Source organism: Anopheles stephensi, chromosome 2 (genome assembly GCF_013141755.1).
Source record: "Anopheles stephensi strain Indian chromosome 2, UCI_ANSTEP_V1.0, whole genome shotgun sequence".
In the NCBI taxonomy this organism is placed as follows: Eukaryota; Metazoa; Arthropoda; class Insecta; order Diptera; family Culicidae; genus Anopheles; species Anopheles stephensi.
The window spans coordinates 1,195,813-1,223,109 of NC_050202.1; the positions used below are offsets into that span (position 1 = coordinate 1,195,813).

The window sequence follows — 27,297 nt, forward strand, 5'->3', positions numbered from 1 at the left end:
TGGCGTCATAATTTGTACTGCGAAACTGACTCACACATTGCACTCTTATCGACGGAGAAGAACTAATGCTATAGATACTCTCGCTCTCTCTCGCTCTCTATTTTCCTGGTTTGATACCAATACTGTATTGTCGATAGCTTTTATCACGAGATGTCCTGTCGATCGATCGATGATAAAGTGCGAGAATGAAAGAGCCACCGATGATACTAGCGGATAGAAAGAGAGAAAGGATACTACCCTTTTCATGCGACTCTCGTACACTAATTCATCGAGCACCTGTGTGTGGTAATGATACAGTGTGATACATAGCTATAGGCATACTTGATTGTAATTGTTATAAATAAAACTAGTTTTTTATTAGTATATTTACAATAGTTAAATAATTCTTTGATATTTTCTGAAAAACTGCTTACAACTGAAAGTCATTTTTAAAAACATTTTTACAGTTTTTGAAATCACCGACGTATTTATAGCGATTTGAATTGCAATCTGTGTGTTTTCTCTGTTAGTTTGGCATTCATAATGATACGTAAACTTATATTATATATTAATTGAATGATTCAGATATAAATGTGTTGAAAAACCTGTTAAAAATATAAAACAATAAAAACAATTTGTAAAAAAATAAATGAGCGTATAGCTTGGACATGCACTGTAGTAGACGATCTTGCTAGTGTGGTAGGGCGCCACTTTACACTATGCCAAAACGAGACCGCTATATAAAATACTAACAAGGTGGATGGCGCATTGCAAGTGCGTGAAAGAGATGAACAGTGTTTCCGCTGCATTTCCCCTACATGCTGGATGATCCCTATGGAGATTTGTACTACCTCCTTGGTGGATGCTCTCCTGGTGTCCGAGTTCTAAAAACTGGTACTTTTTGGGGGATTTTTGCTCGCCTGGTTGGGGCAGTTTCGAGATCGAGATGATGCCTCCTAAAATGCATGCTCTCCTGGTAGCGAGAATCGAAAAATTAGTACTTTTCGCGAGAACTTTTTCCTTCGACCGGCTGGGATCGGGCCGGATGATTTTGATCGGGACGATACCTCCTCGGATGGATGCTCTCCTGGTGTCGAAGGTCGCTCAGCTGGTACTTTTTGAGTATTTTTTCCCAACCCACGAATCGAATTCTCGGAACCTCCTTTGTCGCATGCTCGCCTGATTTGGGGCAGCTGGTTGTTTCAAAAAGTCGTTCCATTCCAGGTTTAAAAAAAAATTCTCCAGGTTTGTAAAGGAGGATAAATATTTCTTTCGGAAGAGCTTACCCGCTTTTATGATCACAAAATTCAATCTCTACTAATGAATTTCGGATAACCAACAACCAAAAAATAACGAGTCAGGATCAAGTTAAGCTTAATAAAAATATTGTTTTCAAATTTATTTCTTCTTTATGCAGTAAAACACAGAGCCAACATTTGACCTATTTTGATATAATTTTACAATATTTTTAATTTATGAGTTATAGACCGATTTGGCACTAGATCACGAATAAATTATAAACTGTTGACTGCTAAATTAAAATGTTTAACCCCTACATTTAGGCATTGACCTTGCAAAAGCTTGTCCGTTCCTATCAGCTGATCGCACCAACCCTTCCAAAAACGCGTCCGTGTTAAACCGGGTGACGTGTACTTATCGGACATCTTTGATCAACAACAACAAAAAACGCACGGTAGAAACTGACCGGTGCAGTAATTAATCCCTTCTTCCAATCGTTGGGCTCTGAGGTGTGCGCACACACATTGCGTGATTGCGTGACGCCTTCTTTACGCTTTTCGGCAGGAAATTGGTCCACTTCAAACAATCTAGCGAGACCCCGGCGGCTTGTCTGCCGTGTTTTAAAGACTGATTGGCTGCTAGAGTGCTGGAGTCCGCCAAGATGTAGTGTAATTTGCATAAATTTAGGCGCTACATTCATCATGCCAACAGCGCTTATTCTTTGAGCGGTTTTCGGAGTTGTGCGGTCCAATTACTTCACTTTTATAATTGCTTTCATGGGCACACCGACGGCTGGGACGGCTTCATTTGTGTGCGGGCCTGCTTCTCAAATTTGGACACCTAATTTGCGTCACTTTATCCACAAATGAGATCGGGCGCCGGTTGGCCGTGCATTTCCTGGTTCTGGGTGTCGTCGGTCGGTCGGTCGGTCGGGCCTGTCCTCAGAAGACTTATCTGGCACAACTAATATAAGGCAACCCGTTATCTACAATCGGTTGCGAAAGTGACAATCTCAACCTGATACTGATAAAACGCAAGCTGCTGTTGTTGCTGCTGCTAGAGCCGGCTTTTCGGCCAACCTGTCTGATTCACGATGCGTTCGCTTCTTTGTGTTTCGAAATCCAATCGATTTATTTGAACGGGGAATTTGGGCTGCTGCCTCAATTCTACACGCAGGTTCACTTGACGGTTTCCACTTAGTTTCTAATCACATATCACAGCATTGTGCATTTGTAGGGATGTGTTGGGCGTTAGCTGAGTTAGAACTCTCAGTACACCCAGGTCGATTCTTTCTCCTCGTGGAAGCCGTCGGGCATGAGGGCCCTTAGTATGAGACTGCTTGGCGTTGTCGTGGTAGTGCTAGAGTTTGAGTCCCGATTGTGGAAGATGCCGAAGTAGATTCCCAGTGCGATCGCCAGACAGATGATTACCACCACGAACACCATGCAGCATAGCGTCTGGAGTGCACAGGTACAGCAGCTGGAAGAGAAGGCAGGAGTTGGGAGAGAGAGAGAGCGAGAGAAGAAGAGAAGGTGTTAGTTAAATTAGCAAGAACTCAAGTACGGGCTACTAATGCTCTACCAGCAAGCTATCCGCTTGGTACAATCGCAACAACATCGAAGTATTCCACACATTCTTGAACCGTTGGAAATGGAACCTGTCACAACCGAGCCCTATCGTAGACGAACCGGTACTGGCGGCTACGGAATCTTAAGCTACGCCTTTGCGATAAAGCCCAAACAATCGCTCGTTATCGGGCACATAGCACAGGGAGGTGTGACGTTTACGGCGAGATATTTAAAATAGCACCGAACCTGACACCTCCCGATTAGGAAGGGGAGGGAAGGAGGGTCTATCACACATACCGGAACTGATAATACTTTTCAATCAATCGATACTGAGACTTGGGACGGAAACAATCCCGGGTTTTTGGTTTGTGTCCGAATTTGTTGTGATTGTGGTCTGATAAGCGGAGGATGACTCAAAAGCACACGACCACCAGGTTGAAGAGAGGACTTACTAGCAAACTGTTTGGAGGATGCTTTTCACAAAGAACCAAATGGTTTTGATAAAACAACACATTTTTTTGAGGAACTCTTGAGGACATAAACTGCTATTTGACACAAACTGCACAGGCAACAGCTGGAGTTGGCAAAAAAATGTCACAGATTGCTGAGGATGCTGCTCGCGTCACTATGTAAACTTACCAGCAAGCAATCGTCGCTGCACAATCGCAGCAACATCCGATCAAGGAGCACATGGCAGTGTGGAGATGTTCTGCACAATCTTAACTTTTGCTAAACCGACGCTAGCAGGGTAGCTTGTTAGCGAAGCGTGTTGGAAGGTGATTGGCAACCTTCTTCTTTGCAGGTAAGCTAGCCGAGAACTGATAATAAGGCCATCCAACGGCTCGATGTTAACTGGACGACAAATCGAGCCAGGCTAGATTTTCCTATCTGAAGTGGTTCACACTTACGGTTTGATTTCTGGGGCCTGGTCCGTATATCTCGTCCAAGCAAATAAGTCAGGGCCACCCTTTACTATTTGGCGTATCTAGTGGATGATAAGCTTTTTACTGTGGGCGTTCCATACCATTTACTACTGCCCCTCTATGCGTGTTTAATTGCCCACAATACAAACAGTGGACAACGATTGACGCTCTGGCCTCTTGTGTGCTGATTGCTTTGCTTTCCTGATAACGATATCTTCGTTGAGCGTGCGACTTGTACTGCTGTGTAGAGAGGACTTCCTATGCATCAATCAATGCGGGTGAGTCAGTTGTGCTTAGTGGTTAAATAATCGGCTACCCATATGATGTCATATAATTGTAGGTCCTCAGCAAAATGAACAAAAGGCACCCAATAGGTCTTTTACAAAACACAAGGTTATTCAAATTGAGGATCTCTAGCTCAAGTTATCCGTTTAAGATCGTGCCTGCAAAAAAGGGCATCCTCGGGCAACCTTCCGCCTTATGTTTGGAGCCAAATATGGATGGTCCAAAGCGAAGACTTGACTAATAAATAAAAGCCCATCGCCTCGTGGCATCACTCCGCTTCCTCGCGGCCCCTTCTTCTGCCGCTGCCCCTAATTGACACGCGGCCATGACCATGGTCGTCACGTGGTGGAAAAATGGGCCATAAATTATTGGCGGATAGTTGTAAGCCCACCGAGCAGCTAGCTGGCAGGGTGCCGATCAATCGACACCGAGTGTGGTGGAGGAAGGGCATTGGGAAGATCGCGATATAAATTACAGCAATTTTCATTTGCCATTTGTTCGCGCATTTAAAAAAATCGGTTCATAAACAGGCTCGGGACACACAAAACAGCTTTTCTTTTTGCGATTATGGACGCTGCTGGTGGTGGTGGTGGTGGTGCTGCTGCCGATCTACTTAAGTTAGGGTGGAAAATAGGGGTGGAAGGTCGCTTGTTTTGGGGTTTGGCCCAGGTTAACCGTTAACTGTCACACGATTAACGCCAGCTTTACACGGCTGTTATGGCACAGCAAACGACCGCTGCCGCCGCCACACGGGTCGATCAATGGGTACTTGATCGTGTTCAGGTCACGGCGAACAGTGGTACAGATGAGGACGGTTGTTATTTAAAAAAAACATTTTTTCGAATAAATCTAACAAACTACTCTGAATGATTGTCTACTACTTAAATATGGGAGAATATGACTGAAGATGCTCAGCTTCTTCAAAATCAGGATGGATGTTCTGACATCTCTACCGCCCGGAATGTCCGATATCAAATCAATCTCCAATGGTCAGGATGTGGCTTATATTCTCCTAATTCTCCGCTTCCGGATGGAGTAGGCAGTAGGAACGAATCTTTAAACAAAGTTCCTGGACTGTTCAGGCCATAAAGCTGGTACAAATAGATTGATAACGCAAAACAAATTATAAATAATTCAACCTCACATCTCGAGTGTTTTTCTGGTTACATTTCTTTAGTTAATTTAACTTTCATTCCAATGTCCACGCCAGGACCATCGTGAGCTGGACTCTGCAACAGAGGCAACACAACCGGCGCATTCAATGCATCGATTGTTTCAGTGAGTTTCCTGTACGCCAAGGAACCATCGCAGTTGGTCTGGTTCGCTGCTTTGCGATTCATTTGCGGCGGTTAAATTATATTGATTAACGTCGAATTGATTTGGGTTGATTTATTGGCGCAAATTACCGGGCCAACGGTGAGCCATTTTTTGCCCATTTAAGGAAGGGCAACCCAAAGGGGAAATAAAAACAGGAAAATAATGTGCATCCCGGTGCGGGAGATCCGCAAGAGTATGTTAATGTCTTCTGCCTGACCTCAACCTCTGGGTGGGTCGGTCGGTCGGACGGTTGGTGGGGTCGAGACACACACACACACACACGTTAGCGTGAAAATGATATCCCGATTTCGACACTTCAGTAGGCGCGATGGTATTTAGGCACGTCGTGGTTAGCGATGCGGATGGAAAATGCCGATCCGAAGATAATGCCCAGCGCGATCGATCGATCAGACGGACACGCGAGATCGAGAGTTACCACCATATCACATTAAAACAATTTATCTTTATTTATCCTTTGCTACGTGGGCAACAATTATAGTGTCTCGCTGGAGGGAATTTTGAACTGTATTTTTAAACTTCGAAACAGCCCATCCACTGTGCAAAAGGGAAACTGTTCATGCCAAGAAGGACCACTTTGAGGCATAAATCGAACTAAAAAGAAATCCCTTCCAAAGCATCAGAAGGTTCGCAGCCAGTGAGAGATAATGAAGGGATTTGTAACCGGTCAAATAGAGTTGTTCCATTTTCCAATTTTCCCTCTTAACCCTGGAACACTCCGAATAAGAAAACACAAAATGGAACCTCTTAACCATCGTCGGGCAAAGAAAATAAACTACCAGCAAAAGACTTCTGGTAGTGTGTGTGTGTGTGTGTGAAAAGACGTATTTCGGGAAGGATAATCGGACGGGGGTCTCTGTCTCTTTCTAAATTCTGCCCACATTTTGCCACTCATCAATATTCGAACGGGTTGCGCTAGTAGCAGCAGCAGCAGCAGCAGCAGCAGATCCAATAAATATTCATTATTTATACTTTGCAGCTTTGCAACAGCTTGTACAATCACATTTTACAACTCTTTCTGATGTCGTATTTCGCATCCGTTAGTCGCTGGCGGTGAGCAGCGCGAAGTGAAGGGGGCGGAGAACGAGAACGATTTTTCACCAGCACCACACCACCAGTTCGTCAAACCGTTTACCAGGGAAAAGGGGGAAAAAGAGGTTCATCCTCCCGTTTGCAGGATCGTGGGATGTAAAGAGGACTGTCCAAACATGACCACCATGGGAGGTGGGCCGAACCAAAGCCCGGGTCTTGATTTAAAATTCCAATTGCTCCAAGGATCCTTCTCTCGTTCGTCCTCCTGGCGGGTCTGTGGGTCCACAGGAGTGTACCAGTTAAGTGAGGTTGAGATAGTTCCATCCCAAGGATGTCTAGATTCCATCGGTCGGGAGTGAGCTGGTTGGTGGATTGTTTTCTTCTACAAGCATACAAGCGAATACTAGTGATCTTACCCCTTGTTTGCTCCTCCTCGGCGCACAGCGTGAAAAGGACTTGGACATCGTGTAGCTCCACCGTGCAGCATAGCAAGACAAGGATCGATGGTGAAGCTGTCCGGTTCCTAAAAAGAAAATGCGAAAAACACAGGGAGTGGACAGTAAGAGATGGTGTAAATTGTTGTCTTCTCAAATAGTCACCAGCTGGACATGGTGGCTGGGCCAACCGAACACGGCGGGTGTGTCGGTTTCAATGTATAAATTATTTATAAGATTAGTTTTTAAAACTTAGCCCACAGTGGAGCGTGTTTACTTATACACTCGCCCTGTGTGCTAGTTGGTGTCCTTTCTCTGCGCCATTCCTTCGGACAAGGACAATCTTCCCAGTAGTGCAACAGATTCCCGACACCACCGTCCGAGAAATGCGGGAAACTGCGAAAGGATTGATTTTTGCATTTAATTAATTATTTAATTGCCAACTGAAACACGAACGACCTTACAGCAAGGGGTTTGTGGTTATTCCCGTTGCGTTTGCTGGCACAACACTGTGGCTGACTGTCTCTCGAGGCCGGGTACGGTAGTGGGCGCATGCATTAATTTGTATTTTTATGTGTGTTTTCTGCAGGCGGGACGGACAGCTGGAGCTTGGAGATGTGGTAATGAGTAGAAAGTCAACCGTGAACCGTGGCAGTGGTATTTAATTGACCAAAGTAGTAGTCGTCAGTTTGTCGTTTGTATGCTTTTCTAATATCGCTAAGTACATGAAATGGCGCATCGGTTTTAATTAAATATTTACTGTCGGACTTGCCACAGCGACCGGTTCAGTGTTCGTGGACAGCAGTAATAAGGAAGAATCTAGAAGTCCAGTATTACTAATATCCTTTTTATGTAGTATTAACTGATTAGTGTGCAGGATCACAAACTATTTTGTATTTGAGGTTGGTTTTTGGGTTTTTAAATTTTGCAAGTAATTGGGCAAATCGTGGAGAAGATTGCAGAGCTTAAAAGGCTTCATTGTTTTGAAAAAAAATCGTTTGGAATTACGACCAGGCTCACTCAAGTTTGATAGAATGCCAATGGCTAACGTAACATGACAGGTGAACTGGAAACTTCTTCGGTATGGTGAAAGTTGTAGTGCACGCATACTCCTCTGAGATATGTACTCTGCCAAAATTGACGAAACTCCCTGGAAGAACAATGGCGGAGTTACCAAAATGACAAGTTCTATAAGCAGTAAGATGTTTTCGCCAGGCTCCAGTGAGCCTCCATATGAACATAGAAGTCTTGGTAGGCAGAATGCGTGAAATTTTGGTGACTTGATCGACGTGTTTAATCCAAGAAAACCCGTGATGGACCGTAAATTTCGAGATCTAGACAAGTTTTAAATGCTAATCTATATAGCAATTTCAAATGAGCAATCTAATTTAATTGTAGATCAGCAATTGAATAAGAACCCATGCTGGCGAGATTCAGTCGCACCATGACACCTCATAATTTTCGCGTTGACAATCGGCATAATACACGCCACGTATCTAGTTCAATAGAGTGGTTTGAAATTAGTTTACGCACCATCTCCCCCACCGTCATCGATTGCATTCACACTGAATAAATAAATCAGCAATGAAGGGATGGATACGATAATGTAATATTAATTGAGTCCGTTTGCCAGCCCATGCCGACAACATATACACATTCCGACGCTCTGCTGTCCAAAGTCCCGACTGTCGCGCAAAATAACAAACGCGTTGAAACACCCTAACACATCGCCAAAATGAGCTCTGCATCGCCATTTTCCCATCCAGCGCCGTGTACCGATAATATGGCAGGATGTGGCAGCATATTTTAACTCAACCCCACATCATTAGGATCGTCGGCCGAAAAGGGTACACGTAACGTAAACCCCCGCGTAGTCGCTATAAATTGAAAAGAAATGCCACCACAAAAAACGCTGGATTGTGTTGAATTGACTGTGGTGCTCTATTAAACCGACTGAAAAAAACAGTGATCTTCGGGCGAGAGCAGGTCACGCGAATGTGAACCGTGAACCTGCTCGTACGTAGTGGCAGTAGTGTACGTGACAGCGTGGTTTTTGCAGACGTAGACGCGATGAAGCACACAGTGTAATTAAAATTATTAGATTTTGCATAATGATAGTTAATTAGTGATTATAATTATTTTGCATAAATTTCATCAAAGGGAAAATGTAAAAGAGAAACACACACACACACAGCCAGACAGACAGATAGCCTAGGTGGGTACGACGAGGTGGGTTGCGCGAGGTAGTAAATGAAATGCGTTTTGCAGTTTTGTCACTGCAGTTTCCCAGACGAGCACATTCCGTTTAGCGCAAAGCGCCTACTAACACGGTTTACGGTGGTGGGTTGGAGTGTTAGCAGAAGTCATCACAGGTTGGGCCGAGTTATCTTTGCGCGTGTGAATTTTACCAGGACGTGTCAATTATTGGAAAATGAAAAGGGAACATTACGGCTCTGCATGGAGTTGCATTTAAAAGAATCATCCATCCATGAGAAGGAACTCACGTAGATCTGTAGAATATAGTGAGGTTGGCAAAAAAATAACTATGGCGTAACTACCACCTGAAACCTACTGCCAGGAGTAAGTCTCTCCATCGCCGATCACCTTGCCGGTGGTGTGAATGTTCGCACGTGATGAAATTGATAGCGGAGTTATAATTACTTCGATAATTACAGCTGGCCAGCTCTCCTGTGTCCTGTGGCCATTCCTTCAAACGGTTTGTTTTCGGTGCGTATACCGTGCGCGATGAGCGCGACACGGCGGGGGGAAGAAGGTTAGCACGAATATTTCGATTAAATGCAGTTTAATTATTCATTCGCAGCCGCGCTCTCCAGGTATGTGCGTTATCCTGCTTTGAAAAGGCCAGCGGGATGGGAACATTTTCGTCGGTGGACAGGCAGGCATTTAGGGCGTTGCGTGGGAGCTGTGTGTTATCAATATTTTAGTCGCAAATGCAAATGCAACCGCCAGACGGCGAGAATATGCAGTGCCGCACTCATAAAGAAGCTATTAACACTAACTGGCATCGCATTGATTGGCATGTTTTAGCATTAGCTTTTCATAGTCTAGGCAAGTGCGAGCGCGCGCTTGTGCTCGCTGCTACTGATTTATGACGGCATGGTAATAAATTTTAGCGAAATGGTTTAACCGATTTTATTCTTGGAGCTCGTTTTAATTGCTTCGCAAATCGCGGTGTGCCTTCAAAATGTTTCCACGATCAATAAAGGATGTATGATTCTCCGTTTAAATGTTTGAAGTATTGAACATAGAATCGTCTCCACTACGAAGCCTTTTTGATGATAAAACTCTTTCTGCATATCTTCATCTCATCACAATCCAGGCTTTAGAGTCCACGTCATTCGTCTAGAGGATTGTAAAATAATATCTATTTAACCCTTCAAAAATTAAATTTCACCAGCAACATACGATAGGAGTTTGTAATGTTTTCAATTTGAAAGTACACCGTAAAGTATGAGGAGCTTTTTGCTTTGATCCTTACTTATTCGTTTATTTTTCTCGACCCTTTTCCTAATGGCTGTTTTACTCCAATTTCTATGTTGATTGTTTCTAGAATACGTTAGAAGTCTTCTCGGTACATCGTTCGAGTAATCATATTTCCCTCTTAATCGTTTATGTCCATTGGAAGCAAAATAATTATCAAATAGCATTTGATTGCATACATTTAGGCGTTGTATTTCGCATCGTTTACTGATGCTTGTTAGTAGTTTCTCGGAAGGTAACAAACCGGTTTGTTGGGTTGCTTGATCTTGATCCCCAATATTACCGGTCAATTTGATGGTTGAAATGTAATAAAAATGCAAACCCATATAAAGCATATCATTTATTTTTCAACAAACCGCGCAGAAAGCGGGCCACCGCAGAATGGTTCGTTTATTCTCGAGAGCGGTGCGGTGCGTCTTGCTCGCTAGCGTTGCATCAAAGATTGGAGCATTCCGGATTACGCTCGCTACTTGAAGCCAGCAGCACGTATGAGAACCGTAACGAGCTTTACCGGGCTTCCGGTTGCTCCTTCGGGCGGGTCAAATAAAAAAAAATAAACGATGTACGATACCATGCTCATCCTGGCGGCCACCTAAAACGAAAGCATGTCGGATCGTTATCATATTTACGTTTTGTGTATGAATTTTTCCAATGTCCGGCAGGGAGAGCACTCGGGATTTTCATCCCGGGGTTTGCATCTTCACGTTCCGCACGGGAGCGGTAATTCGAGGTAACCCGTGGGCTAGCTTTTGACATTCATAAAGTGAGTGACTCCTTTGTTGACTGCTCCAGATTTGCTTTCGGGCAGGAGCGCCATACCTTCCTGCCTTGAATGTTTGGGAGTGTTTTATGGGCCACCGGCTGTATCGCGCCCTCGTGGCTCGTGCCATCGTACCGTCGAAAGCGATGAAAATAATGGTCCATTGCAGTGATCCTCCCAGACCAGGCCAGTTGTGGCAAATGGCCTAAGATATCTCTCGGTGCCTTTCCATGTGATGCACGGTGGCGGGAGTATTGGGTAATATTTTTTTCACTTTGATCCCATTCGGCGTTGGGTTCTTATGTTATGTTATATTGTCCCAGTTTGTGTCCCGCGTATCCATGGCCGCACACGGTTGCGTTTCATTGTTAGTTCCATGCTCCAGTTTCCCCGGGGCAGATGTGCTCCAGGGGCTGGGTGTAAGTCATCTGGTAGCGTCTATGTGCAGTAAACAAATATAAAAATTTGATCCAAACATGCTTTCCTTCGATAAAGAGTTGGAGAAAGAGAGAGAGCGAAAAAAGGAAGTTGCTTCCATATTCACATTCGACATGGTTTTTTTTTTCTTGCCGATATGAAAATGCTGGAAAAATCCCCATTTACGAGCTGCGAATGGTGCTTAAATGGCTGTGAAAATTATGCCTAGAATGAAATACGAACCATATCGCAGTTCGCGTCCGTGTGGCCGTTTGCAGCACCCAACAACAACAACGGGCTGCCATATTGGTCATAAATTTCGCGGACGCTAGTCTCCATTTCTTTCCGTTTCGTTTTGAGCATGACCGGGAAAAGTGTTGTTTATGGGTCTGTTTATGAGCGGAGTTGATTAATCAGTCTTGTTGGGCGCCTTAGTTTTGGTGGTTTCTTTTTTCGGTGCAAGAAAATAAAAGCCGGTCGATTTTTGAGTCACGCTTAGGATGTAATTAAGACGCGAAAACGTCCAGACAAAATCCTTCTTCAAGATCTGAATGATAGGGTCAATTCCGAAGAGAAAAAACTTCTGCCTAATAGAACATACTCCTAAGTTAACTAAGTTTGAATTCGCTTTTGCGTTGTTTCAGTCATATTTTAATGAGATTAATGCCTAAAAAATTAAGTCTTGCATAATCGGAAAACAGACGGATTGGGTTACCTTCCTAGTTCCTGTGCAAAATATCTATCGCCCCATGTTACCTAGCATTCAAGCTCCATTCCCATTTCCAGCTAGCGCAGCTGACTTTGTCTGTGATGCAAGAGATAAGTTGATTATGTAAGGAGTAATTGCAACATTGTCAAGTAGCGCCAAAGCTCTTGTCAAACTGGAGCGTCCTTTCTGCAAACATTTCCCTTTTTGCAGGCAGCAGAAAGAAAGTCTGCCAGATTCGGAAGCGAGCGACATAATAACCCACTGCGTCAGGGATTGCAAAGAAATTCTACCGAAGACCCGTGTGTGTGTGTGCAAGTGGAATCGCAAACAAAGTCATTCCCGGACGCACCATCCCCATCCGCCCGGTGGGTCTGGTGTTTGCGCGAATGCGTGTCAAAAAGTTGGTACAAAATATACATTTCGCATGAGAGCACGTACAGCGAGGTTTCGCAACGACTTGACTGCATCGTTTCGCTGGCCTGGCCCCGCAGATACTTTTCCGTTTCCACCGGGTTACCCGAATGGGATAACTCCATTAAAGTATTATTTTTCATATTGCACCGTGTAGCGTCGTGTAGGTGTTGGTTGCTGGGGACAGCACACACACACACGGGCGCAAGACACAAAAAGGGCCATATGACACCTCTTTTAGTCACCGTCTTCATTGTCACAGGAAAAGATAACGAGCTTCGGGGTCGGTGGGTGAGCAAAAGGATTCGAATTCTAGCGCTCGTATAGACACACGTACCATCCGCTTGCGTTTACCATTATTCCCTCCTATCTGCGGACGGTGCACGGCAAGTGAGCAGAGCAGACAAGGATTTTTCCTCTGATTACGAGAGCTCGGTGAAAGCAATCGCACAGTGCTTTGTACGGGCACAGTGTGCGGCTAGAAAGTAGAGGATGGATTTCATAAATTGACAGGCTCCCGAAATTTCTCGTGAAAGCAAAAATACGCCACAATGTATGCAATTTGCGTGTCTAAAAGATTTTCTGCAATGGATTACATTCCTCGAACGGGAACTGGAACTCGTTGATGATTTTCTCAAAAGACTTGAATTAAATAGCCCTTAAAAAAGCTTCTCAGTTCTTTTCTCAGCAATCACTGTAACTGGCCCACCAGGGCGAATGATTTCGACCGACCGAGCTTTCCAACCGTAGCCTCGAGCAATATCATTCCGCCACACACACACACACACGGGGATGGTTTGTGTAAAACGATAATTTTTGCTCAAAACGACAAAACGACGGGTCGACGATCGGGCGTGAAGTACTACCATTTGCCGGAACTGGATGGTGAGGTTCCACCATATAGCCGGAAGTGGTGCCTTCCGCCGTCCGTCTGTGTACGGAGAGATTCGTGGACACAGCGACACACACACACATACCCGACTGGTGCTCTGGTGGTGTTTCGTCCAGGACGACCTCATCATTTGCCAACCGACAGGAGAATGGAAGTGCCAGGCAAATGTGATACGATTACTCACATTAAGGCAGACAAGAGTCATATCCTTTACCAAACACTTCCTGCAGCACATCCTGGGTATCATCGCACCGAGGCGGCCGCGTTACCCTTTTTCGATTCTTCGCTGCTCGCTGCTTGACTCTTTCCCGTTTCGGTCGAAGCACTCCAAAGTACCGGAAGAGGAGTCCTCCGGGAGAGACACTGCTGCTGCTGTTGCTGCTGGTGTCTGTTTGGGAAATCTTTGGCTATCCATTTCCGGATATGCACCAACGGTGTAGTGTGTGGAAGCAGCACGGCCCAGTTCCATTACGGAGCTACAGTCTGTGCTGTGCTGTGCTGCGGTGGTGCTGTTGCGGTTGATTTATCTGTTTTATTTAAACTTAAAACTTGTGTAACGGATTCATTCTTCTTGCTGTCAGGCGGGCTGGCTGGAAGGTTGGCGGAATTGATCGGAGGAGTAGCTGTACTTGGAATAGTGTGCAAACCTGGAAGCGTTGAGATTAGGAAGCGTCGGTTGATTACTGCAGGCAAATTAGCGGTTGCGAAAGCTGTTTGTTACGAGTTTCTGGTGGAATAGTTTCTTGATGAGATTCTTGAACCGGTGGGATAGGGATGAGTTTCCGGGGGATAGCACAACGGAATGGAACGGATCGCCTCGGGTGAGTTGCGTGCAGACTTGACTGTGAAATGAAACATATCTCCACAGAAAGAGATAAGAGGCTAGTTTTCCCAAGTCCAAACTTCAAATTTATCTGTACGGAATTCGGACAACTTTTGGGATTCTTCATTTGGATTAATTTCAAAATTATGTTCTTCAACGAAAAAAATATTTCTATGATTCTCAGATTTGCCCCCACCCTCGCATGACATTCTTAATAATACCCATGTCAGATGACAGAGACCAGGAAAGGTTGTTTATCTTAATCCGCGATTCAGAATCTCACCGAAAGGCAAAAAATTGAATCCCCCAACGGGACTCTAAAGCTCGCCGAAACAACGCTTTCAACACAACTGGCTGTAAAAAGGCGTCGAAAGAGTGGAGTCCGCGAAAGCACCCTTTACATGTTTCCTTTTTTTTCTGTAATTGTCTCTCTCTCTCTTCACCCCTGTGAGTGGGTTCTAATGATGCAACAGTGTGGACGACTACTGGGTCAACCGTTTTCATGTCACATTAGCAATCTCCAGCCGAGGGGGGTTTGAAGCACACGCACATACACATAGAAAAGCACCATCGGAAAAGCTCCGGCTCTCACAGTTGATAAGTAGCTACGCGTTTAGGGTGACACGAGACGGCGGGAAAATGGCGGGAGGTTTTCCGTTTTTTGCTTTCGTAGTGGAGGGAGGATCGTGGAAAACGCTCCGTCCACCAGTGTTGGGTGAGTGTTAATCCTTTCCAGGGAGCTTTGTAGCTGGACCGTCATTGAAGCAGAAATTAAAACGAACTTCTAGGCGACGCTGCCCGGTGGTGAATGCGGTGAGTCGGTACATTTTATTACTTCGTCTTATATTCACCACCACATACGTGCACACAGATGGCGAGTAATCCTTTTTTGGAGCCAGCGTTGCGTTGCGCCGAATGACATGAAGGGAGAGATGGCGTATAACAGGAGCAGAGGATTTAAAAACCTCGTTCCGTTGCTCGTTTTCTCAATTTGCAGTGTGTTTTTATAAATCCGTTTTCCCCCCAGTGCCCGATGGTGAGCGACTTTTCACGCTTCAATCCATACGGTGGGAGTTTGTGTTTTCTTTGGCTTTTTTAGGTTTCCCTCGAATGTTCCAATGTTTAATGTGAAATTTTATGTCTATCGGTTAAAGAGTTCGGTAGAAGTTGCAGGTGTTTCAATAACATGTTCACGAATTAGATCTTTATCGCTCAGAGATTCCTGATCTCTGTGTTGCATACTTCATATAAAGTGAGACATCTATTCATGAAAGCTTTTCAGCAAGGAGTTAAGGATAAGAAAATGGTAATAAAACTGAACTTGAAGTGCAGGTAATGGGATTGGTTTTTGCTCATTTATATATGTAGAGGAATGCGTTTGTGTGAATTTTATTGAAGTCCGTTTTATGTTCGAGTATAAATATCGTTCCTGTTATAAAAGACTTGCAGGTTTTAGGTGCAAGTCTTAAGTGTTAAGGGTACTGAGCAAGAAATCGCCTGAAAGTATGCAATCTGACCAACACCATTAAGCAGAGTCTGTAAAATTCAAGCGACAGGGTATACCTGAGGCCCGTTTATATCCACCTGACTCGATTGCTGTGTAATTTAATTTACTTAATCATGAAGCTTTCCTTATGATGCTTTTATACGTTCACATCAAAAACACTTCACAAACTACAAGAAAGGAATAAGATGTCATGTGGAAGATGTCGACAACTATGGGAACTCTGGAGCAAGCAGGCAATGCCCCAAAGGGAAACAAGCTTCACTCTACACACAAACCGGTCCCCAGCAGCGATTAGAACAGGCACAGGTTCCCATTCTGACATTCCAATGATTCGCGCCATGTTGCGTTTGTCTAATGCTTTTAAAATAACACACATTCTCTCCCATTTGCCCGGACCCGGCCCGAATCATGCAATTATCCGTCATTTTTTCTGCTGAACGAGCCCGGCCGGCCGTATGCGATCCGACGCGCATTCGAGTCAGTGGTCAATGAATTATTTTTATTACTGCAATATATTTTTTTTTCGCCGTGCTCTGTTCGGTTAGTGCAGTATTTTAAATATTTTTTGTTACTGTCGGTCGGATAGTGGAGAAGGATTCTACACATTGGTACACACACGCGGTGGCACGATTTAGTAGTTAAATTGTAGGCATGCAACAATCGGCTTGCCCGGCATGCATGCGTCCTCGTGCGGACCCGGCCAACCGGCTCTGGATGCGGATCCTTTTTGCACGAGAGAAGCAGCAACAGCGCAAGGAAGAGAAAAAAAATGAAGGGTCTCAAAATTGTGCTAAATTATAACCGTCCGGTTGCATATTAAATGCTCGTTTTGTAGAATCATACGGTTGGGTAGTGTGCCGAATTCAAGGTCCGGCGAGCAATATTTTATTCCGGAGCCATTCCGGAGCTGGAGCTAGCAGGAGGAATAGGAGCAAAAAAGTAACTAGCTGTTTTCTTTAAAAAGCACCTTTAACGTGAAAGAAACCTCAACCGAGAAGAGAGACCGAGCGAGACACGAGGCTGCTTTAAATTTGACTAAGAATTTAAGCCTCCAGCAAATGCTTCTTTGTTCTTGTTTGTTTTAAATTTTCATTAACTGTGGAGCATGCCCTCTCTTGTGTGTCGGCAAGAGACGTTGCTTTGTGTCTCATCAATTGCGCTAGGATTTTCATGGAGCTTGGCCCAAATTGGTTGCCCTCTAATCGGCCTTTGTGTGTGTGAGTGTCGTTAGCAACATGTGAACAACAGAAGCACACAGAAACACAAAACAAAATTGTACCTTTTTGCTGCCTCGGCCAAAAGAGGCTCACTCTTCTTCAATTGAACCTGTGTTTCCGAAAATTGCGATGTCGCATGCGTTCGGTCGTTTGGTACGTATAATTCGCGTGTTCTGCTGCCTTTGTGCGGCCGTTGCTACTTTGCCAATTAACATAAAATTGCTCTTGAAGGGAAGAACAAAAAAATTGCCCTCCGAACCAGGAAAAGCGGATCTCTAATGCCGGAAATCTTTTTTGAAAGGGGGGAAGCGAAAGAAAGTAGGTCACCAGTGGACGAAGAAGTGGTCGAAGTTTGTCGTAAGTCGATTCATTAATAGGGGATGAATACGGCTTTCATCTCCTGCCCCAATCTTCGGTCGGGCTGTGTCCTAAAACGCTTGAAGACGCTTCGGCCACAGGATGATGGAGTGGGCGAGTCGTCCTGCTTCTTGGATTCGATACCACTGTCTTGGGCGGAGATTGTTTGGTCCACGTTTACGACCCGTTCGCGGACATTTTCGTCGCATAATCTACCGGCACGCAAACGACAAGATGGCCACTTTGCTGGTTCGCTAGTTCCAAGGAAACAAGCGGGCAGGAAAAAATGTACAAAAACACACACACACACACGCACCGACGCAGCGAGCTAAAACAGTTTATGGCTAATTTATGGATCATCTTCTCTGATAAGAGGATTTATGGGCGATGGCGCAATGGGCGACAGGCGATAGGTGGCCGGTTGGTGGGGCGTGAATTCTCCGGTGGTTTTCCTGTGGATCACCGCGGCTGGTAACGGAGAATTCCGGGGTTTTACGATTGGAGGATGAAACGGAAGCCTCCTTACGACCGTCTGCCCGAAGAACAAACATACGGCCACGGCACAGAACGTGGCCATGGGATGGATTTTCGGTCTCGGGTACTTAACGGTACCGGTAATAAGAGATGGTCGAGGCGTCGAAAAGTCTTCAACAGATTGCCCTGGGACGCGTCCGTTCTGGAGAAGGAATAAAAGCATCCATTGGACTTTCGTTACAGAGTGCGTCCCGAAGATCCTGACACTGATTATGCGGGTGAAGGAGTGAAGAAGTCTAAGCAAAAATGAAGTATTTTGTCGTCGTTCCTTCTAAGCTACAGAGGAATGTTCTAGCGACTGTCGTAACCGTAATTTCTCAATATTCCGACAGCGTCCAACATTCGTCCTAAAATTAATTTAATCGGAATAGAGTAGCAAAAATCTAAGCTGAACAATCTATTGTCGTGAATGAAGAGAAGGGGGTCTTTTTATCACGCGGGTTGCCTAGTTTTAGGCGAATCTCGCATAAACCACGGTTGACGATGAAGTCTACTAAACTATCTTTTCGATTGTCTCAAGCATATTGTTCCCTGTTGCATAAATGATTCTGGATAATGCAGCTTACATGCCTATAAAGATCATAATATCCGAGAGAAAATCCTGTCCATCTCTCTATGTGTGTTAAGATGTATTTTCCGGATTTTGTCACTAAGTTCCTTATTTTCTTTGTCCTTTCTAAAGCGGAAGCAAACTTTTGTCGTAAGGGCTTTCCACCATTATAATGCTCCGTATCACATTACACCGACACCAGGAGGAAGTCCTCAGCTGTGGTTAGTGGATTTTTCCTTTGCAAATCTGTTTGTGTCTATTTCTGCGGTCACTTTGCCTGGCTTTTCGTGTCCCTCCTCGTGAGAGATGAGCCTGGAAAATATTCAGAAAAATAGCTGTCAGTTCATTTTTCCCTCCCAGAACCTATCAGAGGAGCAAGTTTTTCCCCGCGATTTCCCATCATCATCACTTCACGCAAAACATTTTCCACCCATCACAGTATGCAGCACAAGGGCATGTCGGTCGGTGGAGAAAATTTGATATTTATCTCGCCTTTCATCTCCATTTCCCGTTTTATCTGGTTTCGGGTGCAGAAATTCGATTTCGAGTGTCACACAACATAATCAAATCGGAATATGACGATTATTAGATGTCAATCTGTGGCTTACTCACCCGCCTTGGACATGATGCGTGCGTGAAAAAGTAACTTCCACGCCGAACGTTGCTCCCTTGTTTCGCCTACCGGTAGCAGCAGCAGCAGAGTGGGGGTGAATATTGATGTCCTTGCGGAAGCAAAGAAAGAAGGCTCGATATTCCTGCAAACAAGTACCTCTTGATGAACCGAGCTGAATCGCGAACGGTGTATGCATGGGGTGAAATACGGAATTCCGTGCGTCGAGAAGCAAGCGCACAGAGCACTGTGGAGCGTTATGGGGGATAAAATGAATTCAATAGGAAATTTATGTTCAATTCTTCTTGCGCTGCCGCTATAAGACCACTGTACATAAATAAATGTATTCGATTTTTCGTACTGCTGCTCGTGCTACGGCCGGAAAGTAAAGCCGAAAGCCAGTCTCAGCCAACCAGAGCGGTGACGACGTTAAGATCCTTATCGCAAGTGAAAGTGAGGAAATCATTTTCCCGTTCCATCACCTGAAGGGGCATCCCGCCCGCATCATCATGAATGGGGTGCTTGATTTGGGGAAGCTCTTGATAGCTGGAAAGGAAAAGGTTTCGTTTCGTTTAAGCAACTCGAGAGCGAGCAAGTGTCTGTTTATTATTCGCCCATCACATCCCCTGCAGCGTGGCTCTAGCGGTGTACGGTGTACGGGGAGTGATCTTAATTTCCAATGGTGTTCTTTGTAGTGCGTATCCAACTCCACCATTTTCCCGCTCTCGCAGTGAAATAAGGCAAACGGAGCCGGGGTCGGGAAATTTGATTATAAGTGTATGAGTCATTGTCACGGGAAACGCGCGCGCAGAAAAATGCGCGCTCCATTTCCAGGCGCAGAATATCATTATTATTATCGTCATTCGGTGGTTTGGTTGATAAATATTTATGGTCTAATAATGCAGTGATTTTCACCGGTTGGGATGTCCTTTTTTTGGGGCGACGGCAGGCGAACGAGCAACACTTCGAGCACAACCGAGTTCCGAAACCGCTAAATGAGGGTATATTGTGTTACGCTCGGGTTTTTTTTTCCCCCGCGTGATTACGGTGAGTTCCTACGGTTGGCCTACCACTGACAGGGAAAGCTTGAAATCACGCACGTACATACAAGCACACACACACACACGCGCGTACATTCCAGCATGGTATGAGGGAATGGTTCTTCAATTAGAATTTATTTTTCCACCGGTGACCGTAAAAATCCGGGACCCATGCACCGCCAATGAGGAAAAATCGAAGCCCCTGGTACACTACTGTGACTACTGTGTGTGTGCGGACGCGAGTGGCGCGTAACGAGCAACAGATCCAAATTCCTTCGCACTTTGGTCGCTGCTCGGTGGAAAACTGGGCAGAACAAAAAAAAAGGAAAGCGTCAGTAAAATAAAACAGTAGTAACTGCCTAGCCAGACGGTACAGAAGGGAATGGTTTTGAATTTATGATAGGTCGGAATAAATTATCATTACGAGCGCCGGGAAAGCTGGTTAGTGTCACTGTCACGCTGTAGTGGAATGGGCTGAGAGTGTGTGCTTTACTTTAAAAATCGCGCCAGATTTTATTGGTGGCCAGCCAGCCAGCCAGCCAGCCAGCCAGTGCTTTATGGTTTATCGTTTTCGATGGAATTTATCGGCGTCCATTCAAGGGGAAGGATTTGCGACATAAATTTTAATTGAATTCTAATATTTGCTGTAAATTATCATAAAAGCAACCGCAAAAAACTGATTTTCTCCTAATGATAGCAATAAAGCTGTAAGAAAAACATCGAAAACGCATCACGGTAGGTAGTGTCGTAAAACCAGACATCCCATCCTAGCAATAAAATTAATGGAATAATGGAAGGAATATGAATCGACGACTCCTGCCTGTTAATCCTTTTCCCGATCCTGCCGAGGCTGCACGAGCCGGGGTGGTGTTAATTATAAATTGTAATAATTTACTTGGTACATAAATTTACGTTAAAACAACTTTACAAAAACCAGTCCCTTAAGCAAGCAAGAGAAATCTGATGAATTTTGGTTGCCTGTTTCGGAAATCTGATACGAACGGTTCGTTTTTTCTTAAAGCGTGGTAGAGAACAAACAGCCGCCTGTTCAAATTAAACTCCCTTTTCTCCCTTCCTCTCTTTCTCTCTCTCTCTCTGGCCAAATCTTATCTGCAAGCTTTTCCACACTTAATCACCAGCGCCAAGCTAGGATGGCAGCTAGCTCCGTTGCCCGTTATGGTATGATTCTCGGAAACGTGGTAAAAGATGGACTCATCCCGAAAAGGTAATAAATTAACATCAAAGAAAAAAGCCCTTCACTTAGTTTGCCACTGCGCCCGTGCGCCTGTCCCCTTTTTATCGTAATCATCGAATTTACTTGATGGTTCAAATTAGTCAAACAACTTTTCATCGGACGGTCAATGCACGCCGGTCCTTCTTGCCAGTCAGTTGTTAAAGGATGCTCGAGAACGCAACGATTCGAGGCAAATTTTCATCTAATTAAGATACGCTAGATCTGGAGTGGAGCGCGTCTACTCCCTTCGCAAACTCCTTTCCTATGCCCGGAGATGTCGTGTCTGGGGAGTGGTGCACAGTTGATTAAGAAATCGGTTCGCAACGTCTTCTTTGGCAGGATTTCCCACACCAATCCGTTGCTCCGAGAGCTGACGGGATGAAAAAAGGGATCATTTTAACGATTTCAAAACAAATGGAAAATCATCACCAAAGGTGAGAGAGAGTAGGGCACGGTAGGGCTAGTGGGAGCTAGGCCGGTTGGTTGAAAGATGAAACCAATAAACTCACACCTTCCTTTATGGGACGTTGTCTGTTTCGGTTCCGGCAGGTGAGATGAAAAAACACACACCGAAATCCATCCCTTTTTTGGGAAGTCAGTAATTTACGGCCGTAGCTTATTAATTTTGTAACGTGTTTCGTTCTGTTATCTGGACTCTGGACTCGGGAACCGGGAGCCTATCGCTAGAACAAGGACTCTAAGGACTCCAAGGAGATGGGAGTGATGAGCATCTTCTCAATTTGCCGGGAAACGCACAGTGGTCCAGGTCCGGGCCAATGTTTGGACGTTCAAATTTCTAAATCCTCTGAAGATTTTTGACTTATGTTTGATATTGCTGAGGAATGTACTGATGTTCTATATGTATTTTTGAAGAAGTTTGACATTCTGATACATCAAATAAAGTACTAGTAGCAGGAACTCGCTGGAATACATATAAGTTTCACCTCAACGAGATAGTCTTAGATATGGAAAGAAATCGAAATATAAGGAAACATTCATAAACCTCAGGTGTTTAACTCAGAAGTAGACAAAATAAGCCTTCCAGAACGGGTTTCTGCATATTTTTTAGAGGAATTTTAAAATTAAAGTCAAAAGCATATCCGCCCTTCCTGCCATTGTGAACGAGGCTCTAGGACACACTCAGAAAATGGTTTCTTGAGCTAACCTTTCGACTTTCGACTTCCAGATTACGGGACGCTCCAGCCGTAGGTTGATGAGTTGTAGACGCATCCGAAGTCCACTAGCGGAGGACGTCCACTGGCGAATCCCCAAAAAAGCGGTCAACGAGGCCAGGGTAAAGAAGTCGTAAATTAAAATTAATTAAAAGTATCCTTTCACGGCTTAAGCACAACCTGTTCCGCATTTTCGCTTTCTTCACTGCCGGTGTACGGTTCTCGTGTGCGGATCGCTGCCGAGTTTTCATCGCTGGTCGTGTGTACTTAACGTTTACTTTTTGTTTTTTTTTGGAGGGCATCCCTTTTTGTGGTCGTTCAATCACACCTGGTCTGACCGGAAACGGGTTCAAATACCGTTGGGATTCCAAATTTTGGAAGTCCGAAAAATTCGTTTACCCTTTTGCAGACACGTATACCGACACACAGATACATCTGCTATCCTTATTTCCTGTCGACAAGGATTGAAAGTTTTTTTTTGCTCAGCACGTAACAAAAGAGAAAAGTTTAAAACTCGAGTGAAGAAAAGCAGGCGTAATGGGTACCGTTTTGCTACAAATCACAACCCCCTCGTGAGCGAACGAGCGACCTGGACACTCTAATTGAAATAGATCCTTGTTCCGGGCCAAATGGAGTTTCCGCAGTAGTTTCTTAACGGTAGGTTGGGAAAATAAAATACAACTCGCCAACACCAACGACGCGCCGCTATAAGACGTCGGGTCGGGACGTTAAAACGAAGACAGTCCAATTTGTTATACAGTCCGGCATCATGGGCCGGGGTGTTCTCCCCTTGGAGTAGAAGTTCCACCTCGCAAAGAGGTGGATCTTAGTTTGATGAGTTGAAAAATTAAATTTATGGGAAAAATAAAACTTTTCATTTCCACGGCCCACACTGCCCTCTGTTTGTCCGACTGGCCAACAGACACAGTGTGAAGAAGTTTCCAGGATCGGACGTAATTTCCGTAGTGTCTTGGAAAAGCTGCAGCTTGCGGTCAGGCCGTCAGGAACATGGAACAGGCAGGCTGAGCTGCAGCTGCACTGTACGCTTGTTTTCCGTGGCCAGAAATCGAACAATCAGAGGCGCCAGGAGTCAGATAACTTTGCTTTTGCGAAACCTGCCCACCCCGGGCTAGCATTAAGGGCGAGAAGAGAGCAGAAATTTATGTCATCATCAAGTTGGAGGAGAATTCTAGTTTTTTTTTGCGTTCCCATCGGCCACACTAATCGAGTTGAGTTTTAAATGGAGAAAATCGAACCCGCTGACCCAGTTGTTGGCAAACCGGGTGGAGATCGTTCGGAAAGTTCCTGAGCTGATCTCTGGATGCGCGACGGCGGCGGGGGCAAAAGGCAAAACTTCTTCCGGCCGCTTAATAGCGTTTTGGTGGTCGGAAATAAGGGAACGAACCGTAGTGGATGTTGGCGTTGCGCTGACGTTCGTTCCCGCAAACCGGGGTAATCGAATTATTTCCCCCGACAATGGGTCCTGAACCTCCCTCTCTCTCTCTTTCTTCCTGGTCGTCAGGTGGATGGCAAGGGAAATGTTTTAATGAACTCCAGATGACTCCGGGAGGAAATTGGATCTTTAGTCAGTGAGTGTAGTTTGGACGTGTTTTTTCGTTGCTTTATCTAGCTGTCGCAAAACGAAGAAAAGTACGTTCATGAGTTTTAAATCAATTATTTTCCTGGTCCCGCACTGAGTTCGGGAGATGGGTTGTAGTTTTTACGTTGTTTTGTACAATATTCATGACGTTTCCTGGTATGTCAACCCAGCTGGATGGTTTTACGCTTCGTATTCACCGTGTTCATAATTTTGAACGCTTTCGAGCTGAGATTGGAGCTGACTAGCACCGATTGGGAACAGCTGGTAGTGTAGAAGGATTTTAATTAATAACGAATAATGTTGGAGCACTAGACTCTTCAAAACACACTTAAGACTTACAACATCTTAACTCATAGGAAAAAAAACACATTTCATGAAAAAGCTTAATGGAAAATCCTGCTTTCTTGAGAAACCTTAAAAACATTTTCCACGAGCACTGCATTGTTCATACAAATTCTTTCCAACCTTCTCTTACTTTGTGCATGTTTCTTTTGAGGACATTTGCTATCCTTACAGTCGTGACTTTGGCTCACAAATGTTCCCCCCGAAAGTTGTTTTCCTTCCTTCGGTGGTGAAAGTTTTCCGTCCCGGTTGCCGAAAACGCTTGTGTCATGCCCCGTCATGCCGGTGTATTGCAGACGGAAGAAGTTATTTGCAAAATACTTACGGCAAGCCAGGGCAAGGTACAAAGCCGTCAGTACCGTCGGAGTAGGTTGAATGTCGTTTGTGCTAAGTGTGGTACAATTCGATTCGAAAATGGTACAAGAAAAGAAACAGCTCAGCTCAGATCATCACAAAAAGGTGGTAACTTGCAAAGTCATTTTCTCCGGAACGAGCACCTACAAACAGTAAGAGTTAAGGAGGAGCTTCAAAACGGCTGTGTGACGACTCTGTTTGCAAAGTTATTTTTACGTCATTATTTTAGCTACGGGGGAAAAATGCAATAATGTTTCTTTTACTGATTCTAGCTATCGTTACTGTTTGCGAAATTCGAGTATAAATGCTGTAAGGTTTCATATGCCATGCAGATTGCATAGGACAAGGCGAAGTATTAATCGAATTGAGAAAAGTATGCAATTTTGATCTCAAAAAAGCGCCTAAAACTATGCAATGCTACCACGAGCAATAGTGAGGTTGGTGCAAGTGTTGGCACAGTTTGATTGTCCCTTTAATGCGCCTTGTTTTTTCACATCGTACGTAAGTTCACAAAACCAACGATTTTACCTCTCTTTGATATGTCATGCTTGTTCAGTAACGTTTTGCCGAGTCGAGAATAAACAAAACTTCGACTAAACGGTCTGCATTTAGCGGACGTATTTCCGGCGGTACAAAGGAAAAGTTAATTTTACCAACTGTTTAGCCCGAAATAAGCCGGCAGTCTGAAAATGGATTGTACGAATCGCCACACAGGAGAAAAAAAAAAAACAGGGCAGGGAAGCCTAAAACATGAACTGCAGCATGTCGTATTCTTGTCGGCAAGAGTAGTTTGTGTTTCCCGTGTTCGTACATCGTCACTTGTCGGTACGGTGGTGGTGGGTCGCTTTTGACGTCAAAAACAGTACCGGTTTAGCAGGTCGTCGGATAAGTTGTCGCAGCTTCCGTGCCAGTCGGCCGTATTTGTCCGAAAAAACTGTCCTTCCCAAGTCATCCGTGGAGAGGAAAGAGCCAGCGCGAGAGACTCCACTGGAGACTTCCTGCGTGGCAGAGTTGGTGGTTCCGATTGTTGGTGTATAATTTTCCCCCGTAACAAATTGCTTTCCCTTTCATCTGGCTTCTACCCTACACCTCTCACCACCTCACTCCATTTCTGTAGCGCATTCGTCAAACTAATGGCTTTATTTTTCCATTTCCGGAGTCCTAGCGGCGACATATGGTGGCTGATTTAGCTAAAGATTATTACTGTTTGGTCGCTAAATAAAGTGTCAACGGCAGCAGGATCCAACAACCCCGTCGGGAATGGAATTGGGACCAGGGATTGTGTTTCTTTCACTCCCCGAAGCTTTTACAGGAGGGGTGAACCATTTTTGCGGAGACTGGATCCATCCATGTAGTGTGGATCAATTTCACTTCCGAAACGATCATGCGTGCCAAGCGTCCATCTAGTGCGAGACATGGGCGCTTTCTTTCCTGCTATTCTGAGAATAGATTCGTAGTGTCGGAGAAAATTGCTGACCACAAAACAATGGCCAATATATTCCTCGTTTAGTGGTAATGTGCTTCCGATAACAGTAATGGCCCAGATGACGGTCTGCAACTCTCTTCTGGGTTGGGGTTTTTTGTTTGTTTTGTGTTGCGAACGAACAGTGCCCCATTGCTGAGGTTAATTCGGAAAAGCTGACACCAAGATCCCATCCCTGCGTGCTTATGACATTAGAAGTTATATACACAGATGGACCGAGCTGGTGGTCAGCTTTCGGTGCGTTAAGAGAAACACTGTTTGGCGGTCAGATATTGGAAACTGTTTGAGTGCTCGTGCAGAGATAATACGTTTCCAGCTTCCAAACGCCCCAAAAACCCGAACACAATGACGACAAAGTTGGATCTAGAATTCGGGGGAAGGCCAAAGTAATTTGCGGACTTCCGTACCTTCTTCAATGCGTTTCCGCCCGACTGTCTCTGCCTCCAAAGACTGAGCCCAGCTGAAACGTTGAAGTGTGAAATGTAATTTCACCTCCGGCTGTTCGGAAACGTGTCAAGAATGTGCGCATTTGGAAGACGTTTCCATGCGGTTTCTACCATATCTTCTGCTAGGTTTTTTCTTCGCGTTTGGTGCTTGGGCCCGAAGTAGTACATTGAATTAAATTACTCTATTATGGGCTGATTCGATAAAAGCATCGCAAGGAAGTTTTACACGGCGGAAGGACAGGGTGGGGCTGATTCTACGGCTGTGGTCCGTGATTGGACTCGACCAGACAGCGTTCTGGCAGACGCATTTCTTTCGTTCGGCCCCGCCAAGTTCCCCGTAGGTGATGAAGATGATGAGCATAATTTCGATCGTGTCGAACGGTGGCACCTAAGTGAAGTGGACGACATTGATATGATATGATGGTGGTTTTAGCTTCCGTTTTTTTGCCTACCACCCTTGTGTGTGTGTGTGTCTATGGCACATGTTCGCCCACCCAAGATGACTCTAACAATGTTACATTTGGAGTATCATTCACGGACGCG

The 27,297-nt window shown here is 44.8% G+C and overlaps 1 protein-coding gene across 2 annotated transcripts in view; it reads right to left on the reverse strand.

Moving 5' to 3' along the window:
- Nucleotides 1-2,321: 2,321 nt before the first annotated feature.
- The window catches only part of LOC118505355, a 179,849-nt gene continuing 154,873 nt past the window's right edge, over nucleotides 2,322-27,297 (reverse strand). For both annotated transcript variants that reach the window (XM_036041029.1, XM_036041028.1), the window contains exons 5-6: nucleotides 6,778-6,884; nucleotides 2,322-2,697 (exon numbers count right to left, since the gene is read on the reverse strand). In XM_036041029.1, the coding sequence (XP_035896922.1) occupies nucleotides 2,487-2,697; nucleotides 6,778-6,884 (318 nt within the window). In that variant the 3' untranslated portion in view covers nucleotides 2,322-2,486. The remainder of the gene's footprint in view (nucleotides 2,698-6,777; nucleotides 6,885-27,297) is intronic.